Source organism: Varanus komodoensis, unplaced genomic scaffold, assembly GCF_004798865.1.
Source record: "Varanus komodoensis strain SLA01 unplaced genomic scaffold, ASM479886v1 scaffold8, whole genome shotgun sequence".
Lineage (NCBI taxonomy): Eukaryota > Metazoa > Chordata > Lepidosauria > Squamata > Varanidae > Varanus > Varanus komodoensis.
Window position 1 is genome coordinate 1,077,771 of NW_025336481.1, and position 14,878 is coordinate 1,092,648.

Here is a 14,878-nt window from a genome sequence, read left to right on the forward strand (position 1 = left end):
TTCCGGCCTGGCCCGGATGTGGCGCCATGGCGGCCTTGCGGGGCGCGAGCGAGTGCGCGAGAGGGAAATAGAGGCGGCCGCCCCGGTGGAAGTTCCGCTCCGCGCCCGCGCCCGCGCCGCCGGCCATGGGGCCTCCGCCGCCGCCCGCCCAGTCAGCGCAGCACCGCCGGGGCCCTGCGCCGCCCGTCCTGCCTGAAGGCGCCAGCTCGGGACCGCAGCGGGGAGCGACGCGCGGGGCGGGGTGAGCGCGGGGCCGTGGCGGGCGGTCCCTTCGGAAGTGCGCGGCGGGCTCGCGGGCCGGCGCCCCTTCCCGGGCCGCGTGGGGGCCGTCCTGTGCGCTTCTGCGCCCCGGATCCGCCCGCCTCGCAGCCTCCGAGAAGCAGGTTTCTGCCCCGAGGAGTTTCCAGTTGGAGGCCGCGCGCACGGGGAGGCTGCCCGGGGCGGGCGGGGCGGCAGGTGGCGAGGACCGCCAAAGGCGTTGCGGGGACGGAGGCCTCGTTTCAGCTGCCTGGAAGGGCTGGCACATGCATCCCAGAAAGAATGAATCCGAGCCTTTGAAGCACGCGGGCTATCTCGGTTTTGTGGGAAGAATCTTCTGCTGCGGCACCAGGCACCTGCTGCCTTCCCGGCTTTGGGGGAAATTGGGTTGGGAGAAGGGCAAAGGGAATTCTCTGCATTTCCTCTCCTAGAAGGACCACCGCTCAGTGGCAAAGCACAGGTTTGGCGTACTGAAGCTTTAAGGCATTCTCTGATGCTGCCATTTAATAGGATCGGATCCCTCCCTCCAACTGCCACCCAGGGAAGCTGCTGGCAGGCAAGAGACCATCCTGGGCTAGACGACCAAGTAGATTGAAGAAGGAAGAGATTAATAAATAAAGAGCTCTGTGGACCCCCCCTCCCCAAAGTCGGGAAAATCAGGGTGTCCCACAGATACTCCCCTGCTGTGGGGGAATTTGGGGTTCCAGTTCTGAAAGTGTGTGTGTTATGCTCTCCTGTGGCAAGACCCTGGGATGTAGTACCTTGAACTCTGCATGTCTTGGGAGGAATTTTAATCTTTAGTTCTTCCGTAAAACTTGATTATAAACTTTTCGCAACTGCACAAGGACTACATATCAAAATTTTAGTCAGGTAGCTTTAACTAGAGCTCTTGACTTAGTGAGAGATGAGGGCTCTCATCTTTGCAAGCTCACTGTCCCAAGTGCTGATGGGCTGTTCAGTTTCAGCGGGAGAAGGAATGGCATGAGAGATGGGAAGCACCGTGTCTCTGGCCGTATGCCCATCTCCCGGAGGAGCTCATGTGGCCTTGTCCTGTTTGACCTACTTGGATGGAAACACTTGGCTTAGCTGAATGGCTGTGTGCCCTGTCATGTTGCCAGATTCCTAGGCAGATGTGTAAGCAAGAAAATTCATACTTAAAAAAAAGCCTCTGATAGGTGATGTAAGCAGGAAATCTCACTTAAACAAGGACCAAGGGCAAGCTTTATGAATTATAAATGCAGTGGAATTCAGGACTAGGAGGCAGGCAGGTGGGCATGGGACTTTAGTTACAGCATTAGAGCCTCCAGCCTTTTGTCCAGGGGAAATTTTGGAGGGCCTGCTTCAATTTAAGATAATTTTACTCTGAGAAAGCAGCTGAGAGTTGGCTCTGACCCCATTATCTTGTGCAAATACCACCTCCTGCTTATATAAGTTATCTGTTTGTATGGTTCTTTAAAGGATATGTCCCTGCACCAAAGTACTTACAATTGAACAATGGAAGATACAGAACAAAAGCAAGATATAATTTTCCAGCTGTAAAATGAGAACAGTGAACTTGTCCTTTTAGGTCCATAAAGAGTTGTATTGAAATTATACACTAAGACTATTATGAACTTTAATATCAATTGTATACTAGAAAGGGCAGTTTAAAAAAATAAAAATAAGGTGTATATAGCCTAGTGCCATAGGGCATGCTCCCAGTTAAGTAGGTGGAGGTTTGTTACCTTTGTCTGCAAGTCTGTCCACTCTCACTGGGGAGAAAACCTCACTGAACACCATGGGAGTTATTTCTGGTGATACACGCATAGGTCACAGTGTAATGATGTATTTATAGCTATTAGTGCCAACATTTCAGATAGTTCTTATTCCTACATCTTAATTTCCTTTTAGGATAACTCACATGGGGAATGGTGTGACCTCCCAGGTGAATAGTTGTCAAGTCTGCCTGCCTGCCCGCCCCTCACTTCACTCTAGGGGCAGGGCTGGTTTGGGAACACCAACCACTCTTGCCCCAAAATACATTTTCTCAGCAGCAGTAATGCAGTTCAGCATCAGCTTTTGGGTGCACCTGAAAGACAAAACAGAGGAAGGATTGGGATAGAGAAGAGGCAGCACATGATTTAGTGCATTAACGAATATGAAAGGGATTTGTAAGACCATCCCTAATGTTTGCGTTAGAAAAGCTGGTCTTCAGGGGCCAGTAGGTATATTCTGGGCCTTACTCGGGGCAGCTCACATATATGAAGCAATAATTAGGTGGAAAACCGTGCTGGATCAGTTAAATGTCATTTCCATCACCTTTTTCAAAAGCGAGTGTCTTGCATTCATTCCAGCACTTATGTGCCAGCAAATCAAACCACAAGATAAACTGGTTGGAGTCCCAAGCCAGCACATTAAAAAAGGCAACACGATTACATTTCTGTTCCAGAAATTATGCACGTGCATGGATGTTTCAGATCATGGCATTACTCTTTCATCTGTGTACTGGGACTTCTCTTTCCAGGCCTGGATGATTCTGCAAGCTTGAGTCTAACATCTAGGAGTATTAACATTTTACTGTGTAGGATGGATGCCTAAAAGGGAATAATGACTCCTAGGGTTTCAATGGGGGCAGGGTCTTTTCCAGCTTTTTGCCTGCATGCACCTGTTTTCCTTAAACATGTCATTGTCTGTCCTAGGTGGATCCCTCTTCTTGTTGAAACTTTCTAAATGCGTGGATGTGACCGTACCAGTGCGATGCCCATGGGCAGGGATTCTACTTCATATGGCCCTCCTCCACTAGGCCTGCCATGACCGCTTTCTTCACGAGTGTCCCCAACTGGATTCAAGATGCAAAGCAGGAGGAGGAGGAGACGGGCTGGAAACTAGTGGCCAGACCCCGGGGCCGGGAGAGTGACAGCCCAGGGAAGTGCCAGTATGAGTTGTCAGGAGCCTCCCTCCCCAGCGTGGACAAGCTGAGAGCAAACCCGGAGCTGAGGCCGTACTGCTGCCCGCAGCTGCACTGTGGCAAAGCCTTTGCCTCCAAGTACAAGCTGTACAGGTACGCGCTGCCGCGGCTGACATGCTGGGTGGGGGCCCACAAGCAACCCCTCACTCAGCCACGCACCTGGCTGGGTGCTCTCAGCCAGTCGCTCTGGCTCACGGGGGTTGAGTAAAGCAGCGGGCGGCCAAAGCACGTAACTCTGTCCTTGGTGGACAGGCAGGCTGAGTCAGCTCGGGCAGTGTCCCCGTTGCAGCGTGCGCCGGCCTCCGCGCTTGCGCCTCTAGCCCCGTTGATGAGAAGCAGCAACTTGCCCTGGCATCTGCTGCTCTTGGGAGCCGGCGGGAGCCTCTGTCCCAGCTGCCATTTGCTCCTAGGAGTGCTGTGCGGTCCTGGAAGAAGACGTGCTGCCGCGGGTGGTTCAGGAACGCACTGGCCGAGCGCAGGCAACACAGGCACCCACACTCAGAGACTGCGCGTGAGGTCCGCTGAGCTGTGCCTGGTTGTGGAAATGCGTCTAGGTCGCTACTGCCTGCATGACGGCCGGCAGGAAGAGTGCTCAGCTGGGGCCCTGGTCCCCAGGCAGCCGTGAAGCTCACAGGATGACTTGAGCGTTGTTGTGGGTCCTGGTTACTGCACTTAAGAAAAAGTATTGTAGTGTTAGGAAAGTGGAGAAAGGGTGGCTGAAGCGATCGAGGAGCCGGGGCAGCTTCACTGTGAGGGAAGGATTCAGCAGCTGAGAGGGTTCAGCTTAGAAAAGGAGCGGATCCGGTGAGGCGCGCCACTTCTTAAGGAGTGTGGGTGGGAGGTGCCTTTGGGCACTCTGAACAAAATGCTGGGTCAGCTGGGCCCTTGGTCTCATCCCGCGTGGCTCTTGGATGGCCCACTTTGTGCCCAAAGACCAGGAGTTCCGCTGTAACCGTGGGGCAAGGTTATCCGTCATTGAAAGAGCTGGTGAAATGCACTGGCTCTCACTAAGTCAGGCTTCAGAGCATTTCCTTGGGGCTCTTCGGCGACCCGGGTGGCAAAAGTGGGCATGGGGGGGGGGGTTGTGTTGAATGAGACAGTTGCTTGGTGTCCTGTGGTTCCGTGAGTGATGCCCCACAGCAGGGGAGGAGCCGCCTGCCAGACGGAGCCTCCCCCAGCCCTTTTGGCGGAGCAGAAACAACATGTTTAATCTTTGCTTCTCTCCCCCTCTCGTCTGGGAAGGCACCTGGCCACCCACTCGGCCCAGAAGCCCCACCAGTGCATGTACTGTGAGAAGATGTTCCACCGCAAGGACCACCTCCGCAACCACCTCCAGACGCACGACCCCAACAAAGAGGCCCTCCACTGCCCGGAGTGCGGCAAGAACTACAACACCAAGCTCGGCTACCGGCGCCACCTGGCCATGCACGCCGCGGCCAGCGGCGACCTCAGCTGCAAGGTGTGCCTGCAGATGTTTGAGAGCACCCACATCCTCCTGGAGCACCTCAAGGCGCATTCCCGGCGGCCCTCCGGCAGCATGAAGGAGAAGAAGCACCCGTGCGACCATTGCGACCGGCGCTTCTACACCCGCAAGGACGTGCGGAGGCACCTGGTGGTGCACACGGGCCGGAAGGACTTCCTGTGCCAGTACTGTGCCCAGCGCTTTGGCCGCAAAGACCACCTGACCAGGCACATGAAGAAGAGCCACTCCCAGGAGCTGCTCAAGATCAAGACGGAGCCGGTGGACATGCTGGGCCTCCTGAGCTGCAGTTCTGCCGTGTCCGTGAAGGAAGAGCTCAGCCCTGTCCTGTGCATGGCGTCCCGGGACGTGATGAGCAGCAAGAGTTTCCCGGGGATGCTGCCCATGGGCATGTATGGAGCACATGTTCCGGCCATGCCCAGCTCAGGGATGCCCCCTTCTCTGGTGCCCAACCCTCTGCCAATGGGAATGAGCTACCCCCTGGAGTCGTCCTCCCCACCACAGCCTCCCCCAAAGTTCCAGCTCGGATCTACCTCATACTTGCCTGACAAAATACCCAAGACAGAGGTGGACAGCTGCTTGCCAGAGCTCCCTGGAGGCCTGTCCCTCATGGCCGGAGAGCCTTCCTCATCCTCTCCGCAGCCAGCCACCCTGGAGGAGACGCTGCTCTCCAAGAGCCCCGCTCTGCTTTCCGAAGCACTCTGTGCTGCTAACATGGACTTCTCCCACCTGCTGGGCTTCCTTCCCTTGAACCTTCCTCCCTGCAACCCTCCGGTGTCGTCGGGGGGGCTGGTCATGGGTTACTCGCAGGGGGAGACCCAGTCCCTCTTCACCGCTCTGCCCCCACAGGAGCCGTCAGGAGCCACGGCCTCCCTCGGCTTCGGAGCCCTTCATTCATTGCCCTCCGTCTTTTCTCCTGGCCTGGGTGCAAGCACCTTGCCACGTTTCCACCAGGCGTTCCAGTGAGGCAGCTGGAGAAAGCAGAGCTTCCCTGGGCACGTGCGGATGGACGGGGCACTGCAAGCAGGCCTGGTGAACTGAAACTGTTGCCCACGTGTTTTGGTGCGCGTCCCAGTCCTGGACAGTGAGTAGAGTCGCAGGGAAAGAACTTCAGGTATTTCTCCTCCTCTGTCCTTTCGTAAACCGGGAGCCCTGCGTCATGCTGACCCTCACTGGGGCTCCCCGCCTCATCCTGCGGTCGGAAGAGGTTGAATTGGGCCCGTCCCGTGCTGGGGCCAGGGTTCTGTTCTGCATTTCAGTATCGCGATATGCAGGGCGGGCGGAGATGACCCGCCTGGCCTCACACCCCGCTCCGCCTGTGCAGGTGGTTCTTCCCGCCGCCTGGGTGCCGATTAAATGCATCCTCCTTTGGAGCCGCTTTGTAGAGACCTGTTCCCACAGAACTGCATTTTTGTAAGCAGGGGTCCTTCCCTCACCGTTTCAAATCAGGAAGTTCCAGAAACGCCGTCCACGTTTCTGGCATAGCTAGCACACTGTTTACACAATGAAATCAGGCCACTCTGGTTTCACTTCACTACTTCTCCCATTTCTTCCCCTGTGGGGAAAATAGACTGACTTTGGATTGCTTTGGCCTTGGCCAAGCGAGGCGAGCACTCTGGATGTTTTCCCTCAGATTCCAGCGCAGGCTGGTAGGACCCGGCAGCATCACAGGCCGCGCTTGCGCCGCCGTGCTTGAGAGCAGTGTTTCCTCAAGCGCACGTGAGATGAGGAAGGGCCTTTCCTGTTCTGGCGGGAGCTCGCTGTCGGGGTGGCTTGCACACCCACAGTACCTGTTTGGTGGTCAGGCCTGGCTTGGAGAGGGCGCTTGGTCCTGGCCATTCAAGCACAACCTGGCTTGCTCCGGGGCAGGGCCCTCCCAGCCCAGGAGCACCAGGTCCTGAGAAGAGGTGGGTGGTTCGTGTCCTCCCCATGCCTGCAAGGTGTCACTCAGGAAGCCCCCAGGCCATGCGCTGAAGCGAAGGTGCCCACCTCTGGCAATCCTGCCCACAGCACGTAACCGGCTAACCTCAGGCCGGGTGGGCCAAGCTTCGACAAGGAGCGGGCTGCGGCCTCACCCTTTGCCTCGGGGAAGTTTGGTGACTTCCAGGTGGCAAATTTGAACCAATGATGTCTTTTCTGCAATAGGCCTTCAGGCCCCATTCCTGCAATGTTGGCTCGCCACCGCGAGCTGCAGCTGTATCACTGAGCCCTCGCAGATCCCCCTCCATCTCCCGGACGCCTTTGCCCCGCCTCTGGCAGGCTGCTCCCTCGCGCTGCCGCAGAAAGCCAGATCCCGAACCCAGGCAGGAACAGAGCGCAGGAGGGAACAGAGCATGGTGCGATGCGGGCCCGCCTCACGCCCCGCAGCGGCATTTGCCTGATCTGGGGCAGTCCGTGCGCGCTTCGTCTTTCTAGCAGGTTGCTGGTGTCGGGAGGGCGAGGACTTGGCTGCACCGCAGGAGAACTGGGCTCTCCCATGCCCAGCAAGCCGCTGCTCCGGCGTGTGCTGCCGCACCCCAGCATTGGCCCCTCCGCTTCCTCTCGCTCGGCGCCCGCGGGCTCCTCGGCTTGCCTGTGTCTCCACGAATACCTCGTAATGAAGCTTCTCTGCTTCCCCGTTTGTCCGAACTCCCACGCTGTCCCTCGGTGGCGTCCTCTGGGGCCTGCCTGCTTGCGTCGCACTTCAGGGGGGTCTCCCCAAGCCCCAGATATGCACCTCTTTATACCTCATATGCAGGGCAGGCAATGCCTGAGGCGCCTCTTGCGGCTGCCTTTTGCCTACCCGGGAATTCTAAGCCTACCTCTGCGCCGGTTCTTCCGGAGCAGCCCTTGGTTCCTCTGGATCCCTTCCGTAAGTTGATTCACAGGAGGTTTGCCTGCTCTCTCCTGCTGAGCCCAGCTTGCTTCAAGGGCTGGGCTCCCCCCACCGTGGCATTTTGCAAGTGTGTGTGCGGGAGCCCCCGCCCGTTCCTTGCACACTTGGCTAGCCTTTCCCAGCGTGTTCCTTCATATCAGTCCAATATTTTGTATAGATCCTTACCTCAGCAATTGCATGTGGCAGTGAGTTCCACAAGCCATGCTTCTTGACGTGTTTTAAGATGTTGCCTTTCTGATTTCAGTGAGTGCCTTGTGCTGGGTAACTAGAAGAGGTCCTAGGCTTCTCCTTATCCTTCGGTGTGTTGGATACCTCAGTTGCATCTCCTGTTAAGCTCTTCCTCCAAAACGTGTTGCACATTCTGTTTTTATGCAATGCTCATCACACCCTACCTCGACAGTTCGAAGCAGGGTGGCTTCTCTCACCCTGGGAGCTCTTCTCTTGCCTACGTCCTTTGATTGATAAAGGAGACCCGTCAGGTTCCCGTTCCTAGGCTTCTGGATGTTTGCCACCTTGACATGTGTCTCTGTGTCATTACCCAAGTGAAAAATGCTTACTCCTTCAGAGCCATCTCGGGCACCAAACTTAGTATTCACACTTATACCAAAAATGGCTCTGCTAGAAATTGGAGGAAACCGACAGGAGTTTTTCAAAGATGTAAATACGAGATGGCCGCATCAGCAGCTGCAATCGGCCAGGCAGGTGGCAGTCTGGCGTCGTGTTTCTGATGGAGACCAAAGCTGCGTGTTGCTGGAAGTCTGTAGTGCTAGGACCCCGTGGTTCAGTTAAAAGGGGGAGGGGGAGTTAGTGGCAGACTGTTCGTGGTCTTGAAATCAAAAGTTTGTTTGTTTCGAGAGCAAACAAAGAAAGTGTACGTGGAAGTGCAATGCTTCTCCAGCCTGAGCAGCAGAGAAATGTGAAAAGCGGCTCTCTGGTAGCACTTCAAGGAGAAGGCAGTGGACGCAGAGGCCGGAGCGGCACTCGGTCCCGCGTTTCAGGGCCGTTCACCGGCCGTCGCTGTTCAGAGAGCGAGTGGCAGCGCTGCCCTGGTGTCATTGCCCATGACCTGCATCCATTTTTCTCTTGCTTTGTGCTCCACATGAAGGAAGAATTTGTGTTTTGCTTTTGGAAGGCAGTAAAAGGCCGGTGTGTTCTTGCTCATACCTGCACATCTGGCCTTTTAAAGAAGGGGGAGACAGAGGTGTGAGACTCCCTTTCTCAAAGCCAGGAAGCAGCAGTTGCCTGAGCTTTACTTAAAACAGTCCCCTGGTGAACGGGCCAGCAGGCATCCAGGGAGGCCACCCGTTTTGTCTGCAGTGTATATATAAAGTTTGCCATCAAGTTCTTTGGTCAGGATGCATTGGGGGGTGTGGAGGGGGGGGGGCAGGCACAGACATCTATGAACTAGTGGGGGGTGCTTTTTCCCAGAATCTGGAAAGTCTGCAATGGGGGTTCTTCACAGTGAGATGAAAGAAGGCTCCCGGCCCTGCACCCTGGCTCTTCCTAAACTCCTGGGGGGTTGGAAGAGTTGCTTTTTCAAAAAAAGAAAAAAGTTTGCTTGGGGTGAAATTGATTGGACCTGCAGCAGTTTGCTCAGTGGCCTGATCCATTTCGCCACTGACCCATGGGCAGAGGCTACAGTCTCATGGAATTAACAGATTCCTGCTGCCACTAGCAGTTCCTGGGCCAGAGTTAACAGCAGATTAGCTAAGAAGCCCCTTAGAAATGGCTGGCTGCTCACAGCCGCTGGCATTTGCGCTTCCCAGAGCACTGGGGCCGCAATCTGAAGGTCTTGCCTGGCAGCTGCGGATACTCGATCACTTTCGGGGAGGAAGAGACATACTCCTGGAATACTTCTGGCCCTTACTGTGCCTGATGGCAGCACTTCAAGGTGAGGTAGGGACACTTCCTTTGTGTTAAACTACTGTATGTTGATTTCATTGAGCGTGTGGCTACATGAAAAGGTAACTACCTGTGTAATAATCATCCTTTCCAAATGGCATGTGGGTTTTTCATGCTTCAGTCCTGTCCTGCTCTTGACCCTAAATACATTATGTAGAAATATATAGGATTGTTTTCATGTGGTGTCTTTAATACTAGGGTGTCCATTGTGAGAATTTCATGAAGCAGGATGGGTCCTATGAGCTGAAGGGCTTTTCGTTCTTGCAAAGAAGTCAGCTTCCCCAGGACGATCCCTTCACTCCCTCACCATTCCCAGAGTTCACGACTGATGCTTGAAGTCACAATGAAATGATCCCACGTTCGTGCACTGGAACAAGGTGTTTGTCTGCCTGTGTGCTGCAAGCTGCCATGAGATCCTGTAATGAATTATTGAAGGCACAGATGCAGCCGGCGCGGCAGGTGCCAGTTCTTGCCATGCACGAACAAGTCCCCTCTGGGGACAGTCAGTCCCAGGAAGGCGGCACCTCCCCGTTGCCCCTTGGCGCCCGGGTTCGTCTTCACAGCCTCCCCGCCGAGTAACGGGCCCTTTGGCTTGCTTGGTGCCAGCGCTGTGCGTTCTCCAGCAGGGCGGCGGCCCCTTCCTTGGCCAGCCGGTGCCGTACGTCCTTTTGTGAATGCGAATACATTTCCCCACCATCTGAGGCTCTTCACGACCAACCTGAGCCATTTCTTCCCTTTGGGTAGCAAAAACTGCGGTGGCTTCATTGTACCAGTCGTCGCATAGGCTTCTCTGTGTAAATTGTAATGGCGTCCAGTCATGTGTGCCTCCCTTTAACTGGCACATCTTAATGCATTTTTTTTCCTCATTGAAATATCAAATAGCTTTGAAACTTGAGAGGAGTGCCTGCTATGTTATCCTGTCCCGGGAATCTTTGCTCCTACCCTTTTATGTTCAGAATATGCCCGTATGGGGTCTTTATTTCATGCCGTATTTTAGGGATTATGCATGCCTACAGAGACAGCTTCTAAATACATCCCTTACAATCAGTGGAATTAATTTTTAAAATACCACTATTTTTGAGACCTGCCTTCTAGAAGGTAGAAATGAAGGATGCACGCATCTCTGCTGAATTACCCAATTGCAATATATATGTCATTTTGGACTAGCATTCCACATGAATCAGTACTTGGATAGAAAAGACGCCAGTTAAGATGAGCTGTTGCCTGTGAACTCAGGAACAGCCTGGCTTGCAAGGTGTTGGCTACCTGTGCATTGAATACCTGCCTCCCCACACACTGGTGGCCCTGGGCAGGGAGCAACCAGCACCCCAGTTGTCAACAGAACTGTGGTCAAGTGGGAGTTTGCAGAGGAGCAAGGCAGACACAGGGTATCTCTTGTCGATCCGCCTGTCCTCCCGGTTTACTTCATCACTTTCTGCCTCTTCCTTGGGCCAGCTTACAATACTCCCTCTGCTGAAGCCCCATCCAAAGAAAACTGCTGTGTGCATTTTATGTGAATAAACCCAACATTTCCCTATTGTCCACCCAGTTTGCCATCATGGTTGGGCATCCTTCAGGCAAGATACCAGATCAGTACATTTTGGGGGGAGGAATTATCCAGGGGGTGGGGGGGTCCTGCCTAGTTTTGTGGTGTGCTCTCAGCCTCTAGCAAACATCTAATCAAAGCTGTTTTGTTTAGTTGTCTTAATACCTGGGAGCTGTGGTTTGGCTTGGGTTTTTTAATGTGTTTTATGTAACGTGTTTAACTGAGATTTTATTGCTCAATGTGATGCAGCCTTGCCCAGGACAGGGCCGGCCAGGACAACCCACTGCTTCTCGCCTGCCGCCTCTCCTGTGTATCTGCTGCTCGTGTGGGCTGCTGCGAGCTCTGAATTGCACTGCACCTGTGTGCACACAAAGGGGACAGGGCAGCCGCAGCGGGCCAGAGGAGTACGGGACGAGGAGGCTCAGTGACAGGTAGCCCCGACCCCCCGTGAGGAATCAAAGGCTCTTGTTGGGGTGAACTCTGCCCGGCTGTAGGCTTGGGCCCAAGCGGCTGAGCTCCGTCGCTGCAGAAGAAACATAGAAGCAGAGCGAGTCAGAAGGGGCCTCCCGGGCCATCTAGTCTGACCCCCGGCTCCAGCCGGCTCCGCTCACGACATGCCCGTCATGTGCATGTCCAGCCTGTCCTTGAACACCCTCACCGACGGGGCTTCAGCCACCCCCCGTGGAAGCCCATTCCACGCCCTCGGGGTCCCGACTGTCAGGAAGTGCTTCCTGGCATCTAAATGGAACCTGGGTTCCCTTAATAGCACCCCATGTGCCTCCAGGGTGCTTTGCACCGAGGGGGGGGGGGGGGGGGGGCGGGCAGAAGGCCTCACGGTCCGCCCTCACTGAGCAGGACCCTTCCTCCAGAGGGTGGGATTGGGACAGAGCCCCAGACTGTTCTGTCCCTGGGGTCACTTTCTGCAGGACAGCTGCCGCCCGCTCGGCCCAACAGCAGGTGGGCAATCGGCAGCCCCAAGCAGCTTGCGCCACGTGGGCCTTACTTTCTGCGAAAGCGTGTGACTGTGTGTTTACTTCCATGCTCCAGCTGTGCTGTGTAACAGCTGGATTTCTCCATCCCTGCGCCTCCGCGTGGGAGCAGGCTTCTTCGGCCTCCTGAGCCAGGCATGCCTGGTCTCCCGGGCCTGCCTCCCTCCCTCTGCTAGAGTTGCTCAGGCCATCCGCCTGCAGCCGGACTTCTCAGACAAATCTAGCACTTTTCTAAACACAGCAAATAACCTCCTCTTTATCAGAGTATTGTAGGACTTCTTCCAAGTCCATGTTTTTAAAACTGTAAAGATTGAAGTGCCATTAGGAAATGTCCATCATTGTTCAGTTAGCTTTTTCTTTTGTCTTACAGAAATTAAGTTCAAAATGAAAGAGGGTGTGTGGTTTTTTTTTAAAATGAAATTGCTTATTAAAAACGTTTGAAGCATTGGCGGTTCTTGTTTTTGGCAGTGCAGTAAAAAGCTCATTCGCTGGACTTGATGGACGCCTGGATGGCCGAGCACCTGCCCATCTGCAGTTAAGGCGGGGGCCACATAAAGGAGGGGTTTCTGTGTGTGGGGGGGCCTTCCTCCCAGGTGGGGGGAAATCCTGCAGCATTTCACCACTTTCCCACATAATTATTTTAGGAATGGGGAATACATACCCAATTGATATAATATGAAGTTATAGGGAAAGCATTTTTCCCTTCTCTGAAGCCTAGAAATGAATTGGCAGTTGTAGGTCCAAGCACCTGACGAGAAGGCAGAGTTCCCTGGAGAAATGGGACTCCCTCAAGGAAACGGGCGTCTCGAACGCAGCAGGGCTGCCGTGGATGGCACATCTCGGACGGCTTTCACTCAGGGCGGCCTGAAGTCAGAGGTGAGTTGATTGCACAGGACAAGTAGCTTCAAGCCAGACAGCAGGTCCTCCCCCCCCCCCCCCCCCCCACAGTCGCCGCTAAGCGAGTCCCCTGGCTTGGGTGGCTATAAAGGGAAAGGCCGGCCGGGCAATGAATTTCTCATCTGCTTGGGAAGATTCGCTGTCCAGGCAGCACAAGCGTTGGCTCTTACCTGCCCCGTTTTCTTGATGTCTGACAAGCTGACCCAATACCAATATATCAACTATCCCCCATATTTCTAATAATTTTTTGTGCTCTCAGTACCACCAGAGAAGGGGTTGGGTTTCTGATTTTTCTAAAGGGTAGCTGAGACACGAAGCCCAACATTCAGTACAGAAGCCATGCCTAGAAATCCTTTATAATTCTAATTAACCCAGGAGGAATAATTGCACTCCACGCAGGCTGCTGTGCAGAGCCATCCTAATCTGCATTTCCTCTGCTGGGGGGGGGCAGCTTTTCAGCTGCAGGAGGGAGGGGCCATGCGAGCGCCCCAAAGATGGGCGATTGTACCTCTGCAGAACGCCTTACGCAGCTGTCCTGTGGTGTCAGTCCTGATTTAGGAGAAAGACCTGGCACAGCAGCAGCGCGCACGTTGGCTTGTGTCTCACACCCGCTCCCCTGCAGCACAAAATGGTGGAGCAGGCAGTCCTGGGTTTGGCTGGGAGGCTCCCTTCTGAAATCCCAGAGATTCCAATCCGTGTAACTGCTGTTCCCGGCGGGTCAAAGATCCGAGCTGCTGCCGGGCAGCTCTGTGCTCTTTCTTGGAATGCCTGCTAAGCAGTTTGCAGGGAAGGAAGGAAAACCACTGCTGGAGGCGACACTGAAGCAAGCTGCACCGAGCAATCCCTGCAGAAGTGTAGTCTCTTTGGGTTCCCAACTATGGCTGCAGCTGGCCAGCCAGATTCATGAAGGCAAAGCTGCGTTTTACCCCAGAGCTGGAACTTTCCTGAGGAACAAACACACCTATAGCCAGCCTTACAGTAACAACAGTGAACAGTCCCTGAAAAAACACATCACGGTTCTTCTCACAGAGCCCAATGACTTACATGGTTGGCTGAAGAGAGTGGAGCTGCTCACAGGTCACCCGGGGCTGGTTCTCTTGAATTTGAGCCTAATATTCTAACTGTAGTAGCCATTAATGTTTTGACCTATAACCTACAGCTTAGGGCAGTGGTTTTCAACCCTTCCACAGCTGGGGAGTGGCGAAAACAGGAAAACCACCTTGTGGACTGCTGAGGCAGAAACAAACAGCACCACACACACAATACAGTATTCTGTGTATTCGTTTCCAAACACAATTCCAAAAAAATGAAAATTCTCCAAAACAACCAGAAACTGAGCAGCAAAAAATGCCAACAAAAGAACAGAATACCGAAATCCGAGCAGCGTGGCTCCCAGCCAGCTCTCACCAGGCAGTCTCTCCTGCCCCCCCCCCCCCCCCCCCCCCCGTCCCCCCCCCCCCCCCCCCCCCCGGCAGGACTGGTGCACCCCCATGAACGCAACGTCAACCAAGGAAGAGGAGGTGGAGTACAGTCAGTCCCCCGCAAGTGGGATTGCCCCCCCCCCGCCCACACCAATAAACCAGCAGGAAAACTGCAGACTGGCGGTTGAAAACCACTGGCTCAGGGGAGCTACAGTCCCAAATATTGTGGGTACAAGATTCTGCCTAACGCTGGCTCTTGTGCAAAAGTGTTTCAGGAAGGACTTTCTGACAAACGGGAGTTCCCAAAATGGCTTGCCCACAGTTGAGGAAGCAGGAAGGAGGGAACACAGATGCTGCGAGCAAGCAGCCCCCACCTCAAGTTTTCTCCAACAGGAAATGCGTGGGCTACTATGCACTATGATGGGTCCGGAGAAAGAAATCGGAGCGCCCATTGCTCGCTCACACCTGTGGCAGAACCTGTCTTCCTACCGAGTCAGTTTTGTACTTCCCTGCCCCTCACCGAACGTCCCGCCAACACAGAAAGTTGCGAGCTGCTTCCTGCA

The 14,878-nt window shown here is 54.6% G+C and overlaps 1 protein-coding gene across 2 annotated transcripts; it reads left to right on the plus strand.

Moving 5' to 3' along the window:
* The first annotated feature begins 131 nt into the window (after positions 1-131).
* On the plus strand, positions 132-8,922 carry PLAGL2 (PLAG1 like zinc finger 2). Of its 2 annotated transcripts, none has more exons than XM_044455636.1 (3): positions 132-241; positions 2,937-3,298; positions 4,448-8,922. In XM_044455636.1, the coding sequence occupies exons 2-3, from the start codon at positions 3,048-3,050 to the stop codon at positions 5,649-5,651; spliced, it is 1,455 nt and encodes a 484-aa protein (XP_044311571.1). In that variant the 5' UTR covers positions 132-241; positions 2,937-3,047; the 3' UTR covers positions 5,652-8,922. The 2 variants fall into 2 exon arrangements, with proteins under 2 accessions (XP_044311571.1, XP_044311572.1); XM_044455637.1 differs by lacking the exon at positions 132-241 and adding an exon at positions 911-1,392.
* Positions 8,923-14,878: the final 5,956 nt, after the last annotated feature.